The sequence below is a fragment of the Rousettus aegyptiacus genome, unplaced genomic scaffold (genome assembly GCF_014176215.1).
Source record: "Rousettus aegyptiacus isolate mRouAeg1 unplaced genomic scaffold, mRouAeg1.p scaffold_m13_p_12, whole genome shotgun sequence".
NCBI lineage: Eukaryota > Metazoa > Chordata > Mammalia > Chiroptera > Pteropodidae > Rousettus > Rousettus aegyptiacus.
The window spans coordinates 93,655,341-93,682,566 of record NW_023416287.1 but is presented as its reverse complement, the minus strand read 5'-3'; the positions used below and the strand labels follow the sequence as shown (position 1 = coordinate 93,682,566).

The 27,226-nt window shown below is 56.4% G+C and overlaps 1 protein-coding gene across 2 annotated transcripts; it reads right to left on the bottom strand.

Annotated features, from left to right (window-relative positions):
• Positions 1-441: 441 nt before the first annotated feature.
• Positions 442-18,527, bottom strand: SALL3 (spalt like transcription factor 3). 2 transcript variants are annotated; one of them, XM_036230168.1, is made up of 4 exons: positions 18,073-18,527; positions 3,738-6,605; positions 3,181-3,521; positions 442-1,722 (listed from the first exon to the last, which is right to left on the bottom strand). In XM_036230168.1, exons 1-4 carry the CDS (start codon positions 18,152-18,154, stop codon positions 1,291-1,293), a joined length of 3,723 nt encoding a protein of 1,240 aa, XP_036086061.1. In that variant the 5' UTR covers positions 18,155-18,527; the 3' UTR covers positions 442-1,290. The 2 variants fall into 2 exon arrangements, with proteins under 2 accessions (XP_036086061.1, XP_015982023.2); XM_016126537.2 differs by having other exon boundaries at positions 3,181-6,605.
• Positions 18,528-27,226: the final 8,699 nt, after the last annotated feature.

Sequence of the window (27,226 nt, the reverse complement as noted above, 5' to 3'; positions counted from 1 at the left end):
CGTGCGGGACGGACAGCGCCCACGGGCACCCAGCTCTCCCCGCGGCTGTGAGGACAGCAACGCGACCCACGCCACGTCCGCTCGGCTACCGGCTGGCACCCGCGTCGCCCGCCCCCACAGCAAGTGGTCAACGTTTTGTCCGGTTTTTAAATGGGCTTCGTAGAAAAGTTAAATACATCGTTTTAATGTAAGAGAAAGCAGGCCCTAGTTTACTGAGGGGGCATGACAAGTCTCCTGGGCTTTTCTGTTTGAGTCGCGAAGGTTTCTCAAATGTCTGCCCTTCAGACAAAACAAGGAACCGTAGGCTCATTTCATTTTCCTTAAATCCAAGTACTATCTACAAAATACTTTACAGATTTTTAAATGTTCAGATTATGGACAAACCTCCCTAACACCAAATACAGAAAGTGCAAGAGTGTGAATCAGGAGCGTGCAGCCGCGTTATACAAACATTACCTCTTTATTGTACAGCTTTGATACGTGAAATGCTTACTCGCGACTGTCTATGATGCTGCGAGCACTTTACAGTGACGTCTGTCTGTAACTTCTTCCCAGTCGCCGCGTTACAGACCACACTAGAGAACAACTGTGCACATAGCAGCTACAAACATTTAAATTAAAAAAACGGGGGGGCTTGTTACTGACAGGTGCTTGCACACAAAAAGCATGCTATCTTTCCCAACAGAACTTCACAATTTCGTCTGCATCGAAAGAACCCACTTATTTATAGTGAAACAAATCTTGCTTTTTTAAAAAAACAAAACAAAACAAAACAAAAAACCACACAGCCAGATGTATCCTGCAGTACAAAAGCTACCTTTACAGTCGGGGCTGTAGTGTGTGTTACCCGCATAATCTTCACGACATAAATACTACAGACGGAGCGGTGCCGGGAGACACGGCCCTCTCGCCGGAGGGCTACGCCACGTCTTCAGGTGAGAGGTCTAAACTCAGAGTTCGAGATGCTAACTACTTTGAACAAAACCGTCACACGTGTGTCACCGGAACGCTGGGGCTCCCTGCCCTCGCGTGTCCGCCCCGAGCCCCCCTGTCCTGCAGGCGGACTCCGCGGCCTCTGACGTGGCCTCGCACGATCGGGAGGCCGTGGAGTCCCGCAGGGCCGCGTGCTCCCTGCGGCACCGAGGGCTGCAGTGCGTGCGGGGTGCCCCCGGCGGCCACATGGCAAGCGGGCTTCCCGCGGCGGGAGCAGGTCTAAGGAGGGCCTGGCTCAGCGGCACGCAGCCTGGCGGTCACACGCACGGTGTGCCGGGGACAGAGTGGCACACGTGGCTAGTTAATGCCGATCTCCTTGTTGTCCTCGATGAACCTCGTGAACGGCCGGCTGGCCCCCGTATCGGGGCCGGCTTTGTCCAGGCCCAGCACGGGCGGGCTGCTGCCCGTGCGAGCCTTGTCCATGCCGGCAGTCAGGGAGCCCAGCGGGGGCAGGGCGCCGCCCCCGAGACTCACGGGGAGCTGGGGGACACCCCCGTTCTGGATGACGGAGATCTCGTTGTTCTTCACTGCCAGCCCGTTGGTGAGCACTGCTGCATACTGGTTCCAGAAGCTGGGGTCAGCGTTCATCGCCCGGGCGGCCAGGTCCTTCTGGAACATCTCCGAGAACTTAAGGGCATCGCCACCCAGCAGGGCCATGGGGTTCTCCACGGACAGGCGGCGGCCGCGCCTCGCGGGGGCGTTGTTCCACATGTGCGTGCCCATGTGCACCTGCGTGAGACACGAGAGACAGCCCATGGGGGAGCGAGCCAGCAGTGCTGGTACCTCTGCGCCCGCCAGGGCTCGTCCAGGTGTGCCTTTTCCCCATCGTGAGCAAGTCCTACGACAGCAAAACATCGTCGGGCGAACTTTCTGAGCATCTGACACGTAAGTGCGCAACGTTTCTTTTCATCTAATTCAAAAAGAAAAACCAGCCGCTGCATTTCTTCTGCTTCACCAACTTGGTAGGATGATTTTCCCCCTAAGGTGTGAGACCTACGAGGCCACTCAGAGGGCGTCCTGAAGCTCAGGACACAGGCCCCTGCTCCTCAAGCCCTGGCGTCCTTCGTGCCTCCGGCCCCTGGAGCCCACTGACACTCGGCCCCAGGCCTCCCCGGTCTCTCCTCTGCCCCTTTCCGCGAACATGGAGGCGGCAGCCGGGGCGTCTGTGGTCGGCGGAGACCTCAGACGACGGCCCGTCCTCCCAGCAAGGAGAGGCCACAGGTACTGACTTTGTCACGGTCTCTGAAGAGGTCAGAGACCCCAGCAAGCACCTGACACGGTGGAACAGCACACTCGGCTGAGAGTGCAACCCTGGCCTGCCCGGGTCACACGTCCCAGCACACGCCCCGCCTTCCGCGGGACGTGCCACCTGCTCTCCGTGCACACACTGTCTTCCACGTCCCGTGGGTCGCCCATGCCCCAAGCACACGCCCCGCCTTCCGCGGGACGTGCACTGGGGGCTGTGCCTTGCTATGGATGCGCTGCCACACTGTGTGCTCGGGCCCTCGGGCTGGGTGGCTCCTCACTGGACGCCCACCAGCCCTCTCAGCGGCCACACGGGTAAAACGGACCAGCCTTCTGGACCACGTCTGCATTCCTTCTGTCGTGTGCAAGTGTTTAAAGACCCTGCTTATCTCATCAGCAGTCTTCCCGCAAGATTTAGGACAGCCTGGGCCCTGGGCTGGCCCACCAGCGCGACGTGCGCGCCACCCCCTCGTGGGGAGGTGGGGCGTGTGAGGGAAGGCTGGACCCTCACTGCAGCCGGACAGCAAGCAACCTCCGCAAGCGTGAGCGTGTGTGCACAAGCGAGCACATGTGCATGCACACACGCAGACAGCACACCACACGCACAGTATAGGAGTGCATTCACTCACACCTGCCTGTGCACAACTCATGCTCACTCACCCAGACACACCGCAGTGCACACTACACATGCACACTACACGTGTACACATCCTATACACACACTACACACATGCACTCACCCAAGCACACTGAACACACTATGCACACACCACAGGACACGCACACACTGCACACACTGCACACTCACCCACGCAATGTATGCTCTACTACAGGCATGTGTACACTCACCGACACCCACACACTACACACGCACAATGCACATGCTGCAGGGCACACACGCACTGAACACTGCACACGCCACACGCGTGTGCGCACGCTCACCTTGAGGTTGCCCTTGGTGGTGAAGGCCCTGCCGCAGATGGTGCAGCCGAAGGGCTTCTCGCCCGTGTGCGTGCGCTCGTGGATCTGCAGGGCGCTGGCCGAGGAGAAGGTTTTCCCGCACGACTGGCAGTTGTGCTGCTTGGGCGTCCGGCGAGGCGGGGGGGCCAGCAGGGGCGCGAGGCCCGGGCTCATCCCGGTCGGGGGCCCGGCGGGCAGCTGTAGGGCGGCGGGCAGCGGGGGGCCCTCGCCCAGCGCGCCGGCCTTGCTGTGCCCGTTCACCTCCACCTTGATCAGGGCAGGCGTGGAGCCGGTGACCAGGCTGGGGGCGCTCTGGCTGGGACCTAGAGCAAAGTCGGGGGCACACACCTGAGCGGGCAGCTCCCTGAACCTGTGCGTCAGCAGGTGCTGCTTCAGGTTGCCCAGCGTGGAGCAGCCACGCCGGCAGGCCACGCACACGTACGGCCGCTCCTTCGTGTGGCTGCGCAGGTGCACACGCAGGGCGCTCCGGCACGCGCAGGGCTTGCCACACACGTGGCACGCGGCACTCGCACACTTACCGCGCTCTCTGCCCAGGAAGTGCAGGCTGAAGGCGGCCTCCTCCTTGGTGGCCGGCCGGCCGGGGTGCACGGCCGTCAGGTCCAGTGCCCCACCGTTCTCGGGCGCAGGAGGGGGGCTGTCCGGCCTCTCGGTCTTCAGCGGTGGGTCCTGGGGCCCCTCCTGGTGGTCGAGGCCCGGGGACTTGGGGGGCGGGCTGTCGCTGCTGCTGTTGGCAGGGGACAGCGCCTGCATGGAGGACGAGGACTCGGACAGGGCAGGGCTGCCCGCGCTGCGGCTCTCCAGGTCACCCCCGGCGGACGAGGAGTCGTTGCTCAGGCGGTCGCTGTCCCCAGAGCCGTTCTCCACGGCCTTCAGCGCGGTCAGCTGCGGGCAGCTCATGACCGAGTCGATCATCTTCATCTGGTTCTCCAGGGCGGCGATGCTGGAGATGACGGACGGCGGCGAGGGCGGGCCGGAGCCCGGGAAGGGCGGCAGCGGCCTGCAGGGGTCGCCGGCCGCGTCTCGCGGCTCCGCGTCCTCCTCCATGGAGTTGTCGTCCAGGTCGTCCTCAAGGCTGCTCAGCGCCTCCGCGGCCGCGTCGCCAGAGTCCGGCGCGCCCTCGGGCGGCGGCGTGTTGGGGATCTGGCCGCCCAGGTGCATGCGCACGTGCTGCTGCAGCACCACGGCGTTCGTGAACTTCTTCTGGCAGATGGGGCAGGAGTGCTGCACGCGCAGCGGCGGCTTGGCGCGGTGCACGCCGAAGTGCGTCTTCAGGTTGCCCTTGGTGGTGAAGGCGCGCCCGCAGATCTTGCACTTGAAGGGCCGCTCGCCGGTGTGCGTGCGGTAGTGCATCTTGAGCGCGCTCTGGCAGCTGAGAACCCGGTGGCAGATCACGCACTGGTTGGGGTCCGTCATCTTCTTGTCGATGTTCTCCACCAGCTGCTGCAGCTTGGACGTCTCTGACGTCTGCATGGAGTCCAGCAGCCCCCCGAAGGGGAACTTGGCCTTGAACTGGTCAGAGCTGGCCGCGAGGACCGGGCTGCAGAGGCCTGTGGACATGCTGCTGTCCGTGAGGGCGGTGGCGGCCACCGTGCACGTGGTGGAGACCTGCCCGCCGCCAGGGGCGTCCCCGGCCCTGTCGTTTGTGCAAAGCAGGCCCACGGGCTCGGGTTTGGGCAGAGAAGACGCGCCGAGCACGGGCTGCGGGGACTCGGCGGTCCCTGGGGCGGCCGCCTCGGAGCCGGTGAGGCCGGGGGACAGGGAGGGGCACTCGCTGGACGCGGGCGAGGGCCGCTGCGGGGAGCGGCCGGCGGGGGTGAGGCTGGGGGAGTCGGCGTAGCCGCTGACGCCAGGGATGGTGGGCGGCAGCTGCAGCCCCACGGAGGTGGGCACCGTGGGCAACACGGGCTTGCTGTCCAGCCAGGTGGTCACCGGCTTCTCTGGGGGCAGCGACATCCCGTAGGGGATCCCGGAGCAGGTGGGCACGTTGTCCAGGTACTCGGGCACGGGGTAGGGGTTCATCTGGATGTGGGGGTACTTCTCCCGGTGCCGCTGGAAGTGCACCTTCAGGTTGCCCTTGGTGGAGAAGCGGTTGCCGCACACGTTGCACTTGAAGGGCCGCTCGCCCGTGTGCGAGCGCAGGTGGATCTGCAGGGCGCTGTCGCTGCCGAACACCTTGGCGCAGAACCTGCACTTGTGCTTGAAGAAGGGGTCCTCGGCGCTGGCCTTGGGCTCGAACACCGACACGTTGGGCGGCTTGCCCTTGCGGTGCTTCATGAGGGCGGACAGCGGGTCCAGCGCGTTGGCGGTGGCCGCGATGCTGACCAGCGGGTTGGGGAAGATGACGCTGCTGGCGGAGGTCTGAGGTAGAAGAGGGTTTGGCAGGCTGGGCGCCGGGCTGAGCAGCGGGCCGGGCCCCAGGGCGGGCGGCGTGGAAGCGCTCTGGGGCGGCGAGGGGCCGCTGGCCGCCGCGGCCGCGCTGGAGGACACGGGCCCGCCGGACTCGGGGGCTGTGGGGCCCCCGCCGGGGACGTGCGGGGTGCTGGCTCCGGACGCCGGCTGCGACAGCAGCTGGGGTCCCTCGTGGGCCGAGGGCTGGGTGGTGGGGCCGGGCGCCGGGGGCCCGGGCGCCGCCCCGGCGGGGAGCTGCAGGGCCGCGTGCGTGGCCAGCCCCTGCAGCTGGCTGGCAGCCGGCGCCGCGCTGCCGGGGGCCGCCGCGGCCGCCCCGGGGTGCAGCGGCGGCCGCAGCGGCGGGCGGCTCATCATGGCCACCTGGCTGCGGATCTGCTCGATGAGCTGCAGCTGGTGGATCTGCTGCTGCTGCAGGGCCATCAGCTGCTCCAGGATCATGGGCACGGCCACCGCCGTCACCGCGCCCCCGGGCCCCGCCGCGCCCGCGGCGCGCGCGCCCTGCGAGAACTGCGCCACGGCCACCTTGGTGCTCAGCAGCGTCTCCAGCGTCACGTTCGTGCTCGGCATGCCGTAGGCGGCCGCGGGCGCCGGCTCGGGCGGCGGCGGCAGAGGCGGCTTCCCCGCGTCCGCGAAGCTTCCGTCTGCGGCCGGCTCCACCTCCATGGGCTCCTCCTCCTTGTCGGGGGCGCGCGCCTCGCCGGCCTCGCCGGCGTCCGCGGCCGCCACGTCCTCGGCGGCCTCGCTCTCCGTGCGGCCGCTGGGTGAGCTGGCGGGCGAGGGCGGGAGCCCGTCGGGCGGCGGCGCCGGCGCATCCTCGCCCACGATCAGCACCAGCGGGTTCTTGGGGCAGCTCCGCTTGTGGCGCAGGAAGTCCGTCCACTTGAAGAACTCGGCGCAGCACCTCTCGCACACGCTGGTGTCCTCGCCCGCGCTGCGGCTCCCGTGCGCGCCGTCGCCGGCGCCTTCCCCGGGGACGGCTGCAAGAACCAGGAGAGCACATCAGCCGCGGCCGGCGACACAGCCCGCCCCCCGCTCCGAAATTTTGCACATGCGTAAAATCAATATTTTTTATTTTGTACAAATTACCCCACTTCAACATCTCTGACGCGCCGCGTGTGTGTTCCATGACTCTTTCTGGCTAGCTAATCATTTTCTTAGCACAATCCATCAAATTATGAGGCTCTATCAATTGTGGATACTGCTTCTTAATGAAATTCCATAGAAGCCATTGATTTCCAATATTTTCATACAATCCGCAGCCACCCTGTCTGTTGGGTACAAAGCCGGCTTTCGATGGCCTCATTAGGATTCCCCCTACCATCCGGCTTCCTCATTTCCAGCAAAATTAGAGATGCCTTTGCCAGTTCACTTAACATCGCTAAACTAATCTGTAACCTTTCAAACTCACGTCAGCACCTGACAGGGGAGCCGGCCGCCGCCTCTCTGGGTGCGGGCCTGCGAGATTTATGGTCTGCACGGCGCGATCCCCCGGAGTTAATGCGATCCTACAGAACCTTTCGAATCAACGGGCGTTTGTTCCACGCAGGGAATTTCAGCTAAAGACTTTCATTTGTAAATGTAACAAAGAAAGTATAAGCACTTTCTCTCATCTCTGCTCAAAAAAGTCTCCCAGCTCGTAGCTGCTTAACAGATCAACGCGTATCTTTCTAGCTCTTTGTACGTTTCTTATAGAGAGGGTACGTGTCTGCATTTTAGGATTCACCAAACGAACATCATCGATAGGGTCTGGGCCTAAAATTAATCATGTTTAATACAATTAATGGGCTCTATCAGATGCAATATTTCTTGGCGAAATGAACCAAAATTATATGTTATTGTTATCAGCCAATAGAGCTCGGCGGTTTGTTAACAAACCAGAAATTATATATTTAAAGTTCATTTATGTTGACATGTTTAACATGAGAATGTTGTAGTCAGACACACTTTTTGTACCTATTTTCATCTATTCTCATAGAAAGACTTAGCAAATTATATGCTTCTGCCATAGTGGAGAACCCTCTAATTGGTTACACATGTTTAATTACTGTTGTAGGCAGCTACTTCCTGGCTCCCTAACCCTCTTGTGCCGAATAACAACCCTGTTTAATGAACAATTCTAATTCACACCTGATCAAATAAATAGCTGTACAGGAACGAGAAGTCAGCAGACAATAACACTGCTAGCTCCCCAGTTTTGGGGAGTTGGGGTGAAAGGTAACGCACAGTAATCACGCGGCTGTGCGCTGGTCTGCACGCTGCCGACTCGTAGCTGCTTTTCGTCAACTTACAGATGGAGTGACAGCAACAAATCCGTTCGCACAGAAATGACAGCTGCAAATCAGCTCTCTGTTCCGGGCGAGGTCGAGTGTGAAAACAAAACATCTTAAGTTCCCGGAGACGTTTGCTGTTGCCCCATCACCAAACGCACTCGCTACGAAGCCTCCGCATTTTTTTTCTTTTAGGGTTTTTGGGGATAAAAAAAATGAATTTGGTGCTAATTTCAGTAAAGAAATCTGATTTTTGAAAAATCCCCTGAAGAAACATTTAGTCCCTTTACTGGAAAAGAAAATAAAAATACTTTTCGAGGCTAGCCTGCTGCACTCCGTGAGGCCATTACTTCCAGGTAATTTATACATGCCTTTAAAAAATTATTAGCAGTGTTCAATTAGCATTTTCTTAACTGGCTAAACCATTTGAAGGGGAAAAGTTAGAGCTTGCAGCCCATAAAGACCCGCTGGACTTTTAAACTAAATTCAGTGCTGAAGATCAGACCGCAAGGAGACTCATTACTGTATGGAGGAAGGAATGTAATAGGGGTTCGTAATGAGGTTGAGTCTAGCTGGAAGCAAAGACACAGCTGATTCATACTGCAGATAGGCACATTCACAAAATAAATACTCGAAGTACTTAACTTTGCTCAATGCATGCAAAATCTAATTTTAAACTCGCTAAGGTTATGGAACAGGGCAAAAAAAAAACACACACACACACACACTAAAATTTTCAGGTAAATAATTTCTTAAAGATTGTTAGGGCATAAGGGCCGTCTCAAATTCTGGCCACGCATTTAAAAAATCATCACATGATGTCGAGAATCTCTATTTTTAAACTTCGTTATAACAGTGGAAGGTTCTCTGGCCAACCTCCGCATTTAAACGAGTTTCAGTGCCATTAGAAGTCCATCTCCATTAAGCCACCAAGTTGCCAACAATGTCGCATTACATCCTATTTTGCCTAAACGCAGGCCAGAATGTTATTAAAAGTTCTCTTCCACTATTTTAAAGCTATGATATAATGGCCTGCTATAATCTTCATATTGATTTTTATCTTAATACTTAAAAAAACCCCAAGAAATTAAATATTACATTTTGAAATATTTTCCACTTTTAGCTTTTTAGAGGACGTAGAATGTTTAGCTTCTATGTGGCACACAAAAGCCTTCACATGGTCTATACATTTAAAGTTTACACAATTAAGCACAATCTTTATCTTACCAAAACATACTTTCTTTATATGGACTATGCGTTTGGGACAATTCACTGAGAAACGCTTAAAAATTAGTTCCTGGATTGTTTTTAGCGCGTTGAGAGCTGGAAGAATTCACTGAATTTTAAGTAAATAATATCTTCGTGCAGAGCGCGCCCGGACTTCCTGCAGGGAACTGGCGTGTGAAAGGGGAGGAGGGCTTTGCGGCTCTGCCCCCCACCCCCACGTTCCCCGGAGTTCTTCGGCAACCCCAACAATCCCTGCGCTTCTCAGCCAGGTTTTCCATTTCCGCTGGGGTTTCGTGTTTCCCCGCGGGGCTCACCTCCAAACCCACGCCCAGTGTCCCCTCAGGTAACTGCCTCGTCCTCCCGCTGGCCGCTGGCTCAGCCACGGCCGCTCCGAGGTTGTGCCAAACCGCACGGAATACTTCAGCACTTTCTACGAGAGGACGTCACCTTGCTCACTGCAGTCTTAAGTGCTAGTTACCTGAACTTAACGATGTTCTCGCCGAGGTAAAATCTCCTTCCACTTAATATTCTTTTAAAATTGAAGAAAGCAAAACTGGAGGGAGGAAGTCGTGTCAGAAAGGGCATCTGACCGTGTGGGCCTGTCGACAGTCCATTGTGTTCAGGATCCCGGGGCAGCAGACAATGGCTGGGTTTTTAAAAGCAGAGTTTCATAATAAACTTGCTTTTTGAGTAAAACATTTACAAAACTACAATTAGTGAAGGGAAAAAATTCTTCACTACGATTCAGATTTAATTTGGACCAACACCTGTAATTTTTTCCGGGGGGGTCCGTGTGAAATATCAATGGCACGGCCACACGTCTGTGGTGAGTCTCACTTGCTCGGGTGACGACCACGTCACTGTCAGAAGCGGAAGGTGATGAGCACTCTGTCCGAGTCACGGAGAAGTAAGCAAGTTTCATAAGATAGTCTTAAAACATGCATTCGAAGAAGAAACTCTAATTTCGATACTGACTTGAGCTTGTGGATGCGTATTTTAAGAATGCCCTGAAACAGTGACAATGAGCAGTACAACTGACCTGGCTGGCAGGAAGGAGCCAGGGCCTGTGTGCCAGGGACAGGGCCCTCTGAGTAGCAAGACACTGCGTTGGCACAGAGTGACAGCATCGACGTCTGATGGAGGGCGAGGCATCAAAGAAGCCATAACTTGCTTGATGGGCTGCTCATTACAATGGCTGAATGCATCGTGTTACAGTGTGTGCATGTCTCTGTCAGTATTTATTTATTTTAAAAAATGCTTTCTCTAGCAAGAAAAGCCATGTGGGAAAAATCTGTATGCGACTCACGATTTTATCATATAACTTCTAAAGCCTTTTAATCCTGCCATTGTTTTAAGCCAATATTATGTCAGATTCAAATGTATTCGACCATCCTTTAATTAAATTTACATTTTAAACTGGGCTTTGTGTTCTGAAAACAGAAGTTATTACCTCCATTAGAGAATATGGCTTAAAATTTTTATTTCAAGGTAAAACCATGTAAATGAGCTACTGTAACAGTACACGTTTGAGACATTTATTTCCAATGCAACTGGAAATTCTTTCTTCAGGGGGGAGTTAAAAACAAGCATTGTAAACATCATCATTAACGTCAAAGCAATTTTAGCTTTTGCATAGTGACTATTCAACGAGTAAGAGCCTTCAAATTGCACATGGGCGAGGGACGAGGCAGGCGTTTAAGGGTGCGAGGTTAGCGCAGAACGCGCGAGGAAAGACGCCAGCCGGGAGCCTGTCACGGGACCGCGTCGGATCCCCGCCAGTGAGCAGGGCAGCCTGTCGGGGTGGCCCGCCTGCACGCTGCGGAGCGCCGTGACGAGGCGGCCGCCTTGGGAATACGCCTGCTCTGCTAACATCACACGCGGGGCAGCCGGGACCTGCAGCCGGCCCGCGCTTCACTCATGCTGACCCCGTCTCCCTGACGGGCAGGGGGGAAAGCCACGGGCTGGACAGACAGCTGTTCCAGCGTGAGAGGAAACGTGTGGTCAGTTCTGTGTCCCCACACCAGCCCCCTGTACCTGGGGCTTTTCAGGCTTTCTAAGTCCACCCACAGTCTTGAGCAGGTTCTCAGTTCTTCAGAAGAAGAAGTCGCTTCCCTTGCCTTTTTGAGAAAGTCCTTAACAAAAGGGATAGCTTCAGTGACAGTCTTAAAAACACATCATTTTTTTCCCCCTCACTAATAAAACACACAGAATGTACAACAAAAATGTTCCTATTCCTAGGGTCAACTAACTCTCTTGGTGTGAAAGGACCCTCCCCCGCCCCCCGCTGCCCCCCACCACTGGCCAAAAAACAAACAAACAAACAAAAAAACCTGATTCGCCATCTCTCAGCTTTAATTCCTGGACCGTGACATAATATACATGTATGATGTTCTCGTGTCTGGGGGAGTGTATCATGGTCTCCTAAAGAACGACGTGGCAGAAGACACAGAATGTCCCCACCCCGATGACCTTTCCGAAGCCCCAAAGTGAAAAGGCACTGTTGCAGGACGTGGAGGAATATTGGAGCCATGAGCTCTCTTTAAAATGCCAAACGACAGTGCTTAGCAAGGCCTTTTATTTCCTCTTTTCAGGACTGCGGTGCCTAGTAAATAAGCTAATTACGAAGGAGTAGTAAACACGTGTTCTGTCATTTTGTTTCTCGACCTCAGAAGCTCACCGTTATTCTGCTACACGTTTGCTACATATTTTGAATTCCATACCGTTAACAAAAGGGGCACAAACTTGTTCAGTATGCGAAAAAGGATGCTCACTTCCCCACTTTAATTAGTAACCTGAAAATGCCGCTTGGGTCTTCGGGAAGGAAAACAGGCTTTCTCCGTTGCCTTTCCCATCCCTTAAAAATCCAGAAAGCGTTTCTCAAGTTTTCCTAAATTGTTAAGAGACACTTATTTTCTTGCAAATTAATTCTTTTTAACTCCTTATGATAGCTTCGAATCCCATAAAGAAAGATGAATTATCACACACTGAGCCCAAGCTGTGAAACAGGAGGGGACAAATAGAGACCACACTGTGTTTAACAATGTAGAAGAAATTCCAGACGCAGCAGAAAAATTCCGTCCCTTCCCCAGCGCTGGGCGCTGGCGAGCCGGGGCTGAACGGAGGAGGGCACTCTTGTTATGCTGAAGCCGCGGCCCGCGCACTGGCGTCCCTGCCTCGGCGGCCCGCGCCTCAAATTTGTTAAGTGACGACCACCTGTGGCACAGCCACCAAATGTCCCCTGTTTAAAACGTTCGCAGGTTCCAGTGTGCGTGCTGACGCCCCAGGGCCGCGTGCGCCCTCTGCGGACATGCGCAGAGGCAGCCGGGCCGCACGGCCGCGGCTCCTGACCGTCCGCCTGGATGCTGCACCCGAAGCCCAAGATGTTTGCTACACTTCAAGGCTGCACGACAGTGCCCTCGCCGACAGCGCCGAGCTCACGCTGGACACACGCGCCCGCCTATGCCTCACGACACACCCGAAACCTGTCGGCGAGCACAGTGCCAATCGGAATTCCGTGATTGGCGCAGAGGACGTCTGTGCGGGTCACTCTGGGTTAAAATTCAAAAGGTTTAAGCTCAGATTTGCCGTCGCTTGGCTAGTTCACGCCACACCTACTCGAGAGGGCCTGCCACCCCAGCCCCTGTCGTCTTTCAAATCGGTATGTGTAAAAAAACATAAATAAGCAAAAGCCCTCGGACGTGCAGACGCCTGGGTCTAGGTGGCCGCAGAGAAGCAGGCACGGCGCTGTGTCCGGGAACAGGGCTCCGACCGCTGGGCCCGCCGGCCTGCTTTGCACTTGGGGTCAGGTTATTAAATCACTTCCATCTGCATCGCTTCGCAGCGCGGGCCCACTCCTAGGTGCAAAGTTTGCACACACACGTGCGAAAAATCATCCTGGAAAAGCCGCTGCCCCAGGCCACTGAGGCCAGTGGCTCTGCATGTCCACAAGTCACACAGCAGAATTACCACCAAGCGCTGAAGAGACTGTGGCCTCGACCAGAGGACGAGGCACCAGAGGCACTGAGGCCCGGGCCACGGTACCTGCGGGGTTAACTGAACAGTTCAGGATGCAGCAGCCACACAAAAGCAGCCGTACCCTGTCCTTCCGTGGGAACCGCACACGCCTGTGCAGGACGAGAGCGGCATCCGATCAGCCCGGCCGCTCGGAGCAAACTCGCGGCTCTAGTTAACACTCGGATTCAGTGTTAATACTTAATAGAACAGTGTTGAGTCCTGTTGCCAAGGTCAACGGCACAGATGCACTAATTGTATTATGAGCTTGACATCTAGCGGCCACCCCTGGCAGGGCAAAGCAGGCAAAGGTTAAACCAGCAAGGCTTGTCAAAGCACTTGTGGGGACCCTCGCCCCGGGAGCGTGGTTGGAGCTGGCCAGCCCGCTGCAGCCCCCCCCTTCTCTGGACCTTGGAGCACAGGGCTGGAGGCCGTGCTGGCCGCAGGCGCCGGATGCAGAGCGGGCAGGGACCCTACTGGTGAGCAGAGCCAGCATGGGGGATGGGAAAGGCAGGCCCACCGAGGACGCGGCTCAGACCGCACACTGGCATGGTCGGGTCTCTCTGCAGGACAATAGTTCAGCAGGGAACTCTTCTCTCTAATTAACAGCAAATCGACCCTTGTCTCTAACCTAAGTGGAGCCCCTTACGTTATTTTATTATTTCAATTAATATTTTATACTTTCTGTAACATGACTTGCCTTATTTGTTTGCTTGGAAATCACACAGTTAACTGCATTTTAAATCATAAAGGTGTTCAAATTACAAGAGAAAAACGTAAGGGCAAGGTTTTCTTCAATGTAAAAGTTTACTTAAGGCAATATTAAGACACTCGATTTTTAACTTTGTTTATGTCTGACTTTACTCAAAACGTGCAGCCACGTAACCTGCACCGTAGTGACGGGCCTGTCCCCTCATGGAGAAGCAGCCCTCACCTTCAGGACACGAAGATCTGCTGGCCTCATTCTGGCCACTAGTTGAGGAAACATGCAGGAAAACAAAAACTAACAAAAGAGCGAAACCCCATCCTGGTGTAAGAGTATTCAAAAATTATCCTTCTTGTAACTGTTTTGCAGCATTAAAGACAGTGTGTAACCTCATTAGCAGTTAAGAAGATTTTCATTTAACTTGAGGAAGAAGCCTGTGCCAACAGTTACATTTCAGAATGTAAATCCCAACTGGAGCTCAGTGCACAGAGGGAAGCCTGGTTTTTACCTCTGCTGAATTCCCCCAAAAGAGTGTGTTCCGAGCTACCTTGAGACAGCCGGTAAAGCCTGAGACCGCGGCTGGAGAGGAAACCTGACCCACTTTTGCGTGCTTTTGCCATCATCTTGTATACAAAAAATAATCAGCTTGCTAAGTAATTCCTGCTGTTGACCTACACCTTCTTCTTTTTCTGGCCCTGAACTGATCTGCAAATACTGGATTATCATATGTTGTAGAAGTTTCCAATGCACCTAAAAACCCCCACTGTTACATAATCAGCTCTTCCTCTGTGAGGTGGGAATTAATTAACGTGCTTTCTGTTGACCACTGCATTTTTAAATAGCTCAAGTTTTTTAACTGTTATTTTAAAAACGTTTGCAAGTTCTTCCTTTCTCTTTCCCTCTTACTTTTCACCCTTCACATCTCAGAGCAAACAATCTGCCCACGAATGTTAGAAAGTGGCTTCTGTGTGGTTTCCTTTTCGAATGCTGAATTGTAAATGGGTGTCGTGTGCAGGGGGGAGGACTCGAGCAGACCATGCTCACACAGATAAAAGAGAAGGATCCCAGCACCGAGGGCTGGTGGCCTTCTTCCCCTTCGGTGAAGCACACTCTGTGAAAACGACTGGTAAATTCTTACATCACATGCTCACCACATTTAAAAGGATTTTTAAGATAGCCATGTGACCGAAAATAAAAACACACTTTGAAGCAATTAGTACTAACAAACAAAATACGCGATGGCAAATTGTTTTAAATTATCACAGCCTTTTGTTCTTCCTTAAACACATACTTTCTTTCTAATGACAATAAAATACATCTTTATTAAGTTGTACTTTATACAATAAAAGATAGCAATATTACACCTTTTAAAATTCTTAGCAGGAGTACAAGCGCTGTTCTGCCATTGGAAGTTTTAATTACTTTTTCTTAGCACCAAAATATTCAGCTGGCTCGAAGGACTTCATTACTGCTGGCACACAGTTAACTGCATCCTCAAGCTGCAACACTTTCATTTCTAAATTTCAGAAACAGGAATGAAATAATTTGCAGTTTTAAAAGGTTCTTATTGGGAATGTAAGTCTCAGTCATCGTTAAGTTTTACAACGGGATAACTTTGGAACTCCACGAAAATTATTATTACCTTTTCTCCTTCTAAATACATCATATTTCATTCCTGCAATGATAAATTTTGGAAAACACCGAAGCTATTTTTGGATAGCTATCTTTTCCATTGCTTGCCTAAAACCCAAACCATGAAAAAAAGTCATATTTCTTTTTTAAGAAATAAAGTCTTTTTACTAGAAATTAATGTGGCTGTGGATCTCCCCCCCCCATATTATGCTAAAATTTTTGCATATCATCTTTGTTTTTCATGGCATTATCAATAGCCTTCAAATTTATTGCAGGCATCTACTGCTTTAATTAATATGTCACACCCAAAGTGATACAAAGGAATTATTTACTTCTTCTCTAAAACAATGTAAACTAACTTGGCTCTCTCCTAACTTCATGCAGTCTGTTTATTTCCATTGCGTTTAATAAAGTAAAAATTTTGAGAGGATCTGATTCACGTTGGAGTAATTTAGTGTTCACAACCATATATCTTTAAAAAAAATTTTTTTAGTTACTTACTAATGGCGACCTGTACGACAGAGTAATATATACACGAGTGTTCCTTTGAGTGAGCAGAGAACAGAGTGTCTTTTATGCTCTGTGAACAATCAGCTTCAGAATAATTAAATCAGAAAGGACTATTTTTAAAATAGTTTGTCTAAACTATCCGTAAAACAATCGAGGAAACACATTACTTAACTGAGGCTCAGCCCTAAGACAGGCTATTTTTGGCCTCTTGCAAAATATGAGCAGGAACGTGGCAATATGTGAATTACAACTCAGAATGACTGAAAAATACAGGCTTGGCAAAAACTTTGATCCTACGGTCGGGAAAAACCCTGAATGTTTCACCTCTAAACAAATTCAGCAACAACAAGGAGAATTCGAAAGAGAACTCGTAAATAATTTATTCCACCCTAGGATTTCAGATATAGGCTGTATACCCCGAACGTGTTTACACTATCGGGTTCAACAAGCTCACATTTCTGAACTGAAATTAAAAATGAATAGCGGCGCCTCAGCTTGTTAATCGTTAAATACCAGGGTTTTACTCTATTAATTAAAATATGCTTTAATAAGAGGAGACATTGCACATTTTGATAACGACCCTACAAAGCTGAGAAGTATTTACATTGTTGCATTTGGGGCGGCTGTGAAAGCCGATTTTAAGCTATTCAGGAGCCACAATAATAAAGCTTTAAAATTCCTCACTGGGATGCAATGTAGTTCTTTTGAAGGAAAGACTGTCTTTCTCATTCGGCAGAAATAAATCCATTCATTTGATCATGTAGTCATTGAGGGCAATACAAAACAAACCAAGTGTGAGAAATTCTATGTGATGAAGTAAACAAAACAAAAAAAATCCATTTCCATGACAAAAAGATTCTTTGTCCCTAATCCACCCACCATATGCAAGCGTTTCTTTTTAGCATATCTCCGGTTCCAATCTTGGGTGACGAGGCTGCACAGCGCGACCGCCTCACCTCCACAGCGACAAAAAGGCCCGCCGAGCTCACAAATTTTATTGCATGAATTCCCGACCGCGTCCTAAGCTTGTGTCCCCCTCGGTACCGCCGCCGAGGGTACCTGCTTTGTCGAACTTCACCACCCCGAGAGACAAACTCCCGGCGCCCGCGGGTGCGCGGGCGGCCGGGTCCTCAGCCCCCACCCGCTCCGGCGCGGCCCCCCGCAGCGGGCCGGCGTGCTCGCTAAGGAGCCAGCTGCGGTCCTTGCGGTGCAGCTGCGGGCCGCCCCGCGTTCGGGGGTGGCGCCCTGGGGCCCGCGCGGGCCCCGGGCTGCAGCGCGCGGACTTGGGCCCTGAACTTCGCGGGCGGAGCCGGTCCGCCGGGGCCCGGCTCCCGCTGGCGCGGCTCCTACCTTCGCCTGGGGACGAGGAGGAGGAGGTCCCCGCGGCCCGCTGGCTGCAGAGCTGCCTTGGCGCCGCCGAAACACAGGCGCAGGCCGAGCAAACTCAGAGCCACCAGGCCGTGCCCGGGTCCGCCGCGTGCAAGGACCACCCCCCGGCGCCGCGGCGGGGCTCACCCCGGGTTAAGTCCCCAGGCGGCCATTAGGCGAGGCGAGGCGACACTGCCGATTCGCTCCGGAACCGGATCAATGGTGTGTCAGCGCGCCGGGACCTCGCGGCTCCGCGGCCTCCGGCCGTCCGGGGTGGGAACAGGCCGGGGGCGTCCGGCGCGGAACAAAGATGACCGCCCCGCGTCCGGCGGTAGGTGAGCCCCGGCCGCGTCCTCGCCGCTGCGGCCGCACAGGGGACTCCGCGGTCGCGGAGGCCGACCCCCAGGTCCGAGCTCAGGGAGCCCGGGGGGCGGCGCGGAAGAGGCGGCGCGGACCCCTCCCGCCCCCGTGCAGCCCAGCACGCAGCTCCCCAACTTCGAGCGGCCAAGTTTACTTCGTCCGCAACTCCCCGCGCCGCGCGCTCCAGCGGAGCACCGGGTCCCCGCGGCCGGCCTGGAACGGCCCAGCGCCGCGCGGCGGACACTGGTTCGCCGAAGCCGGGGAACTTGCTCCCGGCCGCGGCGCGCAGCCGCCCCCGCCGCCCGGCTGCCCCCTGATCACGGCCCCCGCCCCCCCCCCCCGCCCGCGGCCCCGGCCCCTCACCGTGCTCGGAAGCCCCGTCCGGCGGCGGCAGCTCCTCGTCCGACTTAAGGTGCTGGGGCTTGGCCTGCTTGCGCCGAGACATGCTGCTAGCGGCGCGCGGGCCCCGCGCGGGGCAGCGGCATCAGCGGGGCGGCCGGCGGGGACGGCGCGGGGCGGCCGGGAGGGCGCGGGGCGCGGGGCGCGGGCGGCGGCGGCTGCGCGGGCCGCGCATGGGGCTGAGCAATTAGGCTGGTGAATAATGCATGGCCATTAGCGGAGGGCCGCGCCGATTGGCCGGCCTCCAGCGGACTCCGGCGGCCTATGCAAATGAGGCCGCGCTCGCAATTAGCCGCCGCGCGGGGCGAGGAGGCGGCCGGCGCCCGGGGACCTGAGCGCGCGCGGCCCGGCGCCGCCTCACATCGCGGGCTCCACGCGCCCCGGCGCCCAGGTGCGGCTCGGCGGCCGGGAAAGGGCGGGCGCGGCGGCCGCCCCTGCCCACGGCGCAGGCAGCAAACTTTGGCGGCGTCCGCGCGGCGCCGTCTCCGCCGGCGCGCCTGGCTCGCCCCTTTATAGAGTGTCTGCGCCGCCGCCCGCGCCCCGCGCCGAGCCCCCCCGCCGCCGCCGCCGCCGCCGCCGGCCGCCCCTCCCGGAGCGAGCGGCCGCGGGCAGGGCTCCGGCCGGCGCCTTTGTCTCCCGGGCCGCTCGGGCGCCGCGCCTCCTGCGCTCCGGGTCGCGGAGGGCCGGCCGGCCGCCTTCGCTGCAAGGCGGCGGGTCGCGGCGCCGCTCGGCGCGCCGGCCTCGCGCAGGCTCAGGTGCCCCTCTCCGGACCTTCTCTCCGGGATCGTTGCCCTTCCGCGGGCTCCCCCGGCGGCCAGCCCGGCTTGGAGGCTCGCGCCGGAGCGGAGCGGAGTGCGCACGCCGGGGTGGCGGGACTTCGGCAAGACCAACTTTCCGGTTCGGAAGCGGCGCGGACCGCGCGGCTCCTCCCTCCTCTCCCGCGGTCCCCTCCCCTCTGTCCCCCCCGTATCCCCGCCCCCCCCGGGCCCTTCCGACTCTGGAGCGCCCGCCCCGCCCGCCGCCACCACCGGGACAGCCCCGGCCCCCTCGCCCGCCCGCCCGCGGGGCCTCCCCTCTGCCAGCGGCTCCTTAATTCCAGGGGACAGGAGGGGACGGCGGGCCCCGGAGTCCCCTCCCCACTTCCTTCTCCCGGCGGTTGCAGTCCGGGGCACCTGCGGAGTGGACAAGCGCTCAGGGTGCCCCGAGGCCAGCGACCGAAAGTTCGAAGTCCACGAAAGTCCGGCGCGCAGCCCGCCGCGTTCTCGGGCATTCGGGGGGTGACTTTTGGGGCAGGGCAGGTGAGGGGGTCGCGCATGTCTAGACTGGCCCGGCACTGGGGCTGGCAGCGCAGCGCGCTCCCGGCATACGCACCCACTTTTTGCCGGCGGTCACACGCACGCGCCCTCGCACGTGCGCGCACCCCCACCCGCAGCGCGCACAGGCGCCCTCGCCCACTCCCGCGCGTGTCCTCCACCCCCGAGCGGCCGCCGAGAGGTGCGTCAAGCCCTGCCGCCGATGCCCCCGCGCCCCTCGTCCCAGCATGTCTTTTTAATTTACTAAATTTCTTATTTTTGTCCTCAAAAGTGGTCCTGTCTGGTACAAAGCTTTGGCACAGATGGCCTCCGGGCGCTTCCCCGGGTGTCGTGCGCTAGGGGGAAACGGGCGGTGACCAGCCAGCCGCAGGCGCCGGGAAGGCTGCGAGCTCCTTGCGTGGCTGCGGGTGGGGCTCTGCTTAGATGGGGGACACCCGGCCCCCAGGACGGACCCCGATCCTGCGCCTCTCGCCCAGCTCACCGCAGGCTGCTTTTCCATTCTAGAATCTTCCCGCTTCCCAGCCCGCGTTCTCCCGCCCGCCTCTAATTGTAAGTTTCACGAAGCAACAGCTTTGGGCTCCGGGAGAAGCACGGGTTGGCGTCATCTGCAACAGCCCCTGTCGCCACTTTTACGACCCCCCCCCCAAAAAAAAATCCCCTAAGGTTGGTTTTGATTTGTTTTTTTGGTGGCGGGCGTATTCATATAGGTGATTTTGTTTTTGAAAAGAAAAAATGATCAATAAGACGTTGGCAATCTATAGAGTCCGCGCTCCACGATAGGGCTTTTGTGGTTCAGCTGCGGGGGAAATATCCTTATTTCGCCATTACACTGCGAACTTCTGCACATACCGCATTTGAGGGACGCTCTTGCATCAGGCGCAGAGGCGCTAGGCAGGGAAAAGTTTGTAGCCGGGGCTTGGGGATGAGTGGGGCCAGGAACGTTTCTGGGGAAAGAGGCAAAGAGAAGCGGGGCGGGGGCGGCTGTAAAGAGTGGGTGTTTCCGCATAATTCACAGCATCGACTACAGTTTGGAGAAGTTGCGGAGCCGCAGCGGAAAGGTAGATGTTGGGAGACTGTCCTAGAAAAGAAAGAACGCAAGCCGATCCTCCGCGGGTCGGCCCTCCGCGTAAAGGTGCACCGCCTTCTGTGACCTGGTTAATCCCCCCCCCCTTTATTTTTTAAATCAACACTTTGGGGAGAAGAAGCAACTGTAGCTCCCGCGGCGCCCAAAGCTTTTAGATGATGCCGATCCTGGCTCCCTGCAGCCTCCTGCCCCCCAGGGCACCGACTCCTCCTCTCTGGGCCACTTTGCGGGAGCTGATCACCACCTTTTTTTGTTCCTCAGGCTTCCCCCACCCCCTCCAATACACTGGCACGATTTCCCAAGGTCTTTCTGAGACTTCCAAAAGCAGCTGTTTAATTTCGTCGACTTGCTTTGCATTTTCCACGAGGTGTGGTCGTCGGGAGAGTCTTTTAAGTCCCTCCAATGAAAGCGAACCTGAGACCCCGGCCCTTTATCTGTAAGAAGCAAGCCTTCAGATTGGAGACGTTCAGCACAAGTCGTGATGCGCCTTGCAAGTGGGAAGCTCCAGCAGGCTTGCTCGGCGCCGCGCTGGACCCAGTGGCTGTCACGAAGTGAGCCTGCACGAATGCCGGACGCGGAGCTCGGCAGGCTGGCCTGCCCCGCGCGGGGTGCACGGGCGGCGCCGCGGGGCGCAGGTGCCAGCTCCACGTCACCCTCCGCGCACGCTGCGCTGGGATTTCGTTGAGAAAATCCAGCAAAGACCTGGACGAAAGAGTCGGCGAGGCTGTGAAACCAAAACCTGCCCCGATTCCCTGCCACTGCTAAAATGGTGCAGATCAGCACGTCTGGTGGCTCACTCTCTTTACATAGACTTGTGTAAACAATACCCCCCCCCCCAAAAAAAAAGGTCTAAAAATGCACATAACCTCCTGACTCACCTGTTCTCCCTTCCTGGCCTCCCTCTACTCAGATCTGAAACTTTTCTTTAATTGTTTTTATTTAATGAGGCAAATTTTAATGAAAGCATATGCCTCTTGAGCTGATCCAGTAGATTTACTGTGAGGTGAAAACGTTAACGGAATATTTTCCCAGATGAGGACAGGATGTCTCTCCTCCAGCCTTGCCCAGATTAAAGGCACATGGTGGTGCTTCGGAGCTGCAGACACGACTCACGCACGCGGCGCACACACACCGCCACACGACCGCTGTCTGTTACAATATTGTGATACCTAAACACTATCGCAAATACAAAAGTTGCTTTTCTTCCCTATAATTAAATCTAATTTGTTAATTGTATTTCTTGTAATGTTTTCATCTTAAGAGGTGACACGTTATTATTTTCTCTGGTTAATAATATTATTTACAAATTAATACTGTATATTTTACATTAATGGAACGTATAATTAGGTGTTTGATTTAATTTGTATCATTTATTCAGATAAAACAGGCTGTCTGCAGGATTGATCTGAAAATGAGCTTGAAGAGTTGCTTCTGCTCTAGCGACCCAGTTTTCTGATGCTTCCTGCCTCTCCATCCACAAAAGCAGTTTTACATCAGGTGCATTTGACACTTAATTTACAATGTACTTATTTCCCCAGCCATTTAATACAAAGAGGGTATTCAAATATTAGAGCTTTATTTTCTGTCTCCTTTCATTCTTTTATTCCTCCTAAATCAAAGTTCCTTTCTTCTCACTGGCCTCTTCCTCCTCTCTATTTCCTGCCCCACCCCCAACTTCTGTTGTGGGTCCTTCTGGTTACATCCAGCATGATTTTGTGTCTTTAATGCTGTGACAAGTGACTGCTAATTGGTTCTTACTTGAGCAAAGATATTACCATACTAATATTATTATTGGTAAGGGGAGGTAATTGATAACACCACCTGCCACTCTGGAGCAATCACGAAGATAAATGTCCCCATCACCAGGAAGTCTGTGCTTGGGGTACCACAGCCCAGCCCAAACAGCAGGGCAAGTGCCAATTATAAAGGTGTTGCTTTAATACATGCCGGTGGGGGGGGGGGCTAGAAACGATGGAGCCAAAAATTATATTTATGGTTTCTTGAAAATACTTTTCCAAGCTTCTTATTTACCAACTTCAAGGCAACTCCCCCCAAATAAAATGCTTTACTTTAATAAACCAATACATAGCTTCCCCCCTGCCCACACCCCACCCTCTGCCGCCCCTTTTGCTTTTAAACCTATTGAGAGAAATATATCTAAGCATTTTTAATAGATAGGAGCCAACTGCACCGTATATAAATCCACCAAGATCTGTGTGCTGGACGCCTTGCACATGACAGGACAGCTCCCAGCTTCACGTGTCGGCATCACAGGCAAGAACGTTCCAAGGCTTTTTGTGCCGCGTGAAGGGAAACATCCGCTCGCAGCCATCCGTCTTCGCAGGGGCGCAGCCGGTGTTAAGGACTTCCCTGTGGCCGCTCCCTGCGGGTGCGGGCTGCGTGCAGGCTGGGGAGGGGCACGTCGCATGTATGATCGCATGAATAATGCTGGGCAGCTCAAACTTTGACTCCCTCGCCTATAGGGAGGCTCAAACGATTATTATTAGCTTGCATTATTAGATGCAGGCCTCAAAAGGCGAAATCAGCTATTGATAATTGCAAGAAGTATACAGCAGCTACTGTATCGATCGGCTTGTCCCTATTCCCCTGGTATGGGAGAGATAAGAAGACTCACTCTTTAGTGCAATATAATTTCTTTTGACCTATCTGCTTGCTACAGACTTATGATGAATAGCTGGAGTGGTTAAAGCCCTTTATCACGAAAGTTACCCCTTGATATAATATTGATTCTTTATAACTAGCTCCAAACACAAAAATCAAACTGTCCACTTGACCATCATCATCATCAATATCATCACAAAGCCTCCGGAATAAAGATCAGCACCAGCCTGAAAACGCTTTCTATAATCTCCCAGCTAATCTTTATTTGCTGATGATGAAAAGGAGAAGGGGCGGGGGCAGAGCCAGCCGAATGTCATTCGGACGGACACTATATTTATATGTGTGCATGTATTAGGCCGAGACGAGGCGGCCGCTGCTCGTGGGAACAGCGGGCAGCGTGCCCGCCTTGGCGGTGCTCGCCCTTCCCCCGCCCCAGGGCATGGCGGGGCTGGGAGGCCCAGGGGCTTTGGGGAGAGACGCAAAGGGCTCCGTGAGAGCTGCCTGACTTTGCTCACAGAAAGAGACCCACGACCTCCTGCTCGTTCGCCATCAATGTCACGCGTCCTTGGCGCTGGGCGGCTGCGCTCCCACGGGAGCGGGCGGAGAGGGGCGCACGCCGGTGGGCTCGCGCGCTCGGCGGGGCCGCGCCGCCCCGCGCACATCAAAGGCCGCCGCGTGCAATCCGCGTGCATTTCTCCAATTAACAGCATTTCCTGCCGCACTCTCCGCGCGCCCCGCCCCCCGCGCCAGCCCGCGCCGCCTGGGCGCGGGGACGAGCGTCGCCCCGTGAGCGTGCCTGGGGGGGGGGTGTCCGCGCACGAGCGCCTGGTCCCCGTCGAGGCCAAGTTTTGGGAGCATTCTGGGAGGAGAGGGGCTTATGGGTGCAGGGGGCGACGCGGGGAGGACCCTACTTCTGTCTTCTCAGGGACACCCGTGTCGCGGGCTCCTAGGACCCCTTCGTTAACACCCCATGTCTCTTCTTAAGAATCCACATTCCTGTGACCTTAGAGGTCCCCGGCTAGTGGGGGGAGGGGTAGAAAGAGCGCGGCCACCGCGCAGGGTCGTGCGCGCGCCCCTCTGGTTCCCCAATCAGCGCCGCCAGGGCTGGGCTGGGGGCGCAGGGATTCTCTGTTGCCAGGTCGCCATGCTGTCCGTGTTCCTGGGCTCCTGCCCCGGAGAGGAGGGCAGTTGGAGGCGTGACTAGTCATTTACGAAGGGGGGGGCGCTCACGAGGTGGTAGTCAGGTCCAAGGCCCGCCCTGGCTCCGGTCCTGCTGAGCCCTGGCCCCCACCCGGAATCCCAACTTATTGGGGTCCACGGGGTGTACGTGGGACCACCTGGTGGACCCCTCCATGCAGGGCCGCTTGGCGGATGGCTGCCCGATGATGACCTGGCGCTAAACTCCACAAGTAGCTGCTTCACTCCTTGCGGGCCTGTGGATGGGCGGCCAGTGTGGCTCCCTGGGGGGTCTTGCTCCGCTGGGTGGGGGAGGGGAGCACGCAGGAAGCCAGCGGATGTGGGAATTGGGGTCCACGCCCTCCTCAGGCCCCCTGTGTCCTGCGCACTCACAGGCCCCAGGCTCCCCCTCCCCACACGGCTGCTGGAGAACAGCCCCCCCTGGGCGTTCCTTCACAGAAGTTTTAGAAAAGCTGCACAACCCATCGCTCTCAGCCTCCTCCTTATCACGAATGTCATTTGCTTTGGCTCCAGGCTCTGCGAAAGTGCAGAGCTGAAATTCTGCAGGAGGCAGGTCTGCCCAGGGGCATGCACCCAGGGCCTTGGCTCACAGTGATGGAGACAAAGCCGGCCCACAGCGCCGGGTGCTGCTCTCATCCAGGGATGAATGTCTCGTCTGTGACCTGATGCACAGGGCTATTACCGGGCCAGAGCCATCCCGGCTGTTCCGGCAGGTCAGGCACAGGAGCGGAGGGACAAAAATCATATGACTAGAGGCAGTTCACATTCTCCAGAAGTCAAAAAGTCAGGATAGCAGAAGACGCAGCTGCACACACGAATCATGCGCCACGACTGATGAGCCAAATACAAGAGGCCGTGTGGACGCCTGGGCGCGCACGAGCCGGCGCTCACGCCTGGAGGGCGCGAGGGACCCGCAAGGAAGGAGGAGAGGCGCCGAGGGCGAGGAGGACCACTGTCAGGCCGACATGCGCGCCCGTGGGCGAGGAGGAGCACCGTCAGGCCCAGAGCCGACATGCGCGCCCGTGGGCGAGGAGGAGCACCGTCAGGCCCAGAGCCGACATGCGCGCCCGTGGGCGAGGAGGAGCACCGTCAGGCCCAGAGCCGACATGCGCGCCCGTGGGTGAGGAGGAGCACCGTCAGGCCCAGAGCCGACATGCGCGCCCGTGGGCGAGGAGGAGCACCGTCAGGCCCAGAGCCGACATGCGCGCCCGTGGGCGAGGAGGAGCACCGTCAGGCCGACATGCGCGCCCGTGGGCGAGGAGGAGCACCGTCAGGCCCAGAGCCGACATGCGCGCCCGTGGGCGAGGAGGAGCACCGTCAGGCCCAGAGCCGACATGCGCGCCCGTGGGCGAGGAGGAGCACCGTCAGGCCCAGAGCCAACATGCGCGCCCGGAAGCGGCCGGCTGGACGTGCGCACAGCTGTTCGCTGCTTCTCTCATCCGCTGGCCGCCGCCGAGCGGCTCCGCTTCGCAGCGCCCCGCGCCTGGACCCCGTGTGTCCGACTCGCCCAGACTTGCCTTGCAGAATCTGGCGTGGTGCAGCTCCACTCCAGGACCTGCTCCCCGCGTCCACGGAGGGGTACACCTTCCCCAAAACACCGACTCTTAGAATCAGAAAAGGAAGGCTTTACACAAATTTTGATCACTACATGGAAAGTGGATTTGTCTAAAGTCTGGAAATGTTTGATTGGATTAGAATTCATAAAACAGAAAGGAAGGGGCCATTATTGACTTTCCCAAGGATTCTTCACTTTAAATAGCCAGTGCTGGGGTCAGTGACACAGGGTGGCTTTGTACAGTGACGCAGCGACTCTGCAGAGGCAGGCCTGCCTCCCTCACTGGCCAACGTGCGGGTGGCTCTCCGGGAGTCGGGACGTTCTGCATGGCGTCTGTTGGTGGAATGCCACAGCGTGGTGGCTGTTTTATCTCTGTCACCTCACAGGGAAGGGTCCCCTCTGCTGGCCTCGCGGAAGCATGTTGAAGGGAGGCGAGAGAGAGAAGGAGTGTCACGCGTCTGAGAAATGCCAGCAGCAATAAAGGTGTCAGCGAGAGCTGTGGCCAAGGAGGGACTGTTTGTTTCCATGTTGGAGCCACTACCGTGGACAACGGAGCGGAAGAGGAACCTGAGGCCCGGCAAGCGAGGGGCGGGGGTGCGACGTGGAAACCAGGGAGCACGGCGGTAGGCGGGGAGGGGGCCGCGTGTGCGCCACGAGGACAGGACAGGGAGAGGGCGGGACGGGGGGGCGAGGGGGCCGTGGGCTCCGGGCTCTCGGGGCCCAGGGGGAAAATCGAGGTTGGAAAGCAGCAGATCAACACTGTAAGTCACATGTAACATGGCCGGTGCCCGTCGCCTCCGTCACCAGAGCGTCTGCACCGCAGAGACACTCAACGGATTTGGCCTGTTTTGTGTGAGGTCGGGGCCTCTTACTCCGGCGCATGTCATCAGCCACGCCATCGTCCTCTGTGACAAAGGCGTCACATAGCATTTGTCAACACAGCGCAATTCTTCAAGTGTTTGGGAAACAACGGCCGTTGGAATCGTTTACTTGTTACGGCGAATTTGAGGAAAAGTTCACACTCGCTCACATCCTCGAAGCGCAGCTACCGTCTCGTTGTCTCCGAGCGAGTCCGACTCACGGCCCTGCCCGTGCGTTTCCGCTCTGGTTCCCGTTCGTGGCATGCTCAGTGCACAGCAGCCTCCGTGTGCCAGGCCACAGGGGTCGCGCCCACGCGGGCTCTGGGACAGGCGCGGCTGCCACACGGCTGCTCCCAGCGCCCGTGGCGTGGCGGCTCAGTGGTTCTGCTGGCGTGGGAGCGACCTACGGCGGATGGACATGTCCACATGCCCTGCCGGGTGTCCCGGGCTAACTCCTGGGCAGCTGTCCGTGCTGGGCTCCCTGCAG

Excerpts from the sequence above, each read along its gene's own strand:
- SALL3 (XM_016126537.2), bottom strand. The coding sequence starts at position 18,154 with ATGTCTCGGCGCAAGCAGGCCAAGCCCCAGCACCTTAAGTCGGACGAG. Across the intron at positions 6,606-18,072 it reads GGACGGGGCTTCCGAGCACG|CCGTCCCCGGGGAAGGCGCC; the intron begins GTGAGGGGCCGG and ends TGGTTCTTGCAG. Across the intron at positions 1,723-3,180 it reads CCACCAAGGGCAACCTCAAG|GTGCACATGGGCACGCACAT; the intron begins GTGAGCGTGCGC and ends TGTCTCACGCAG.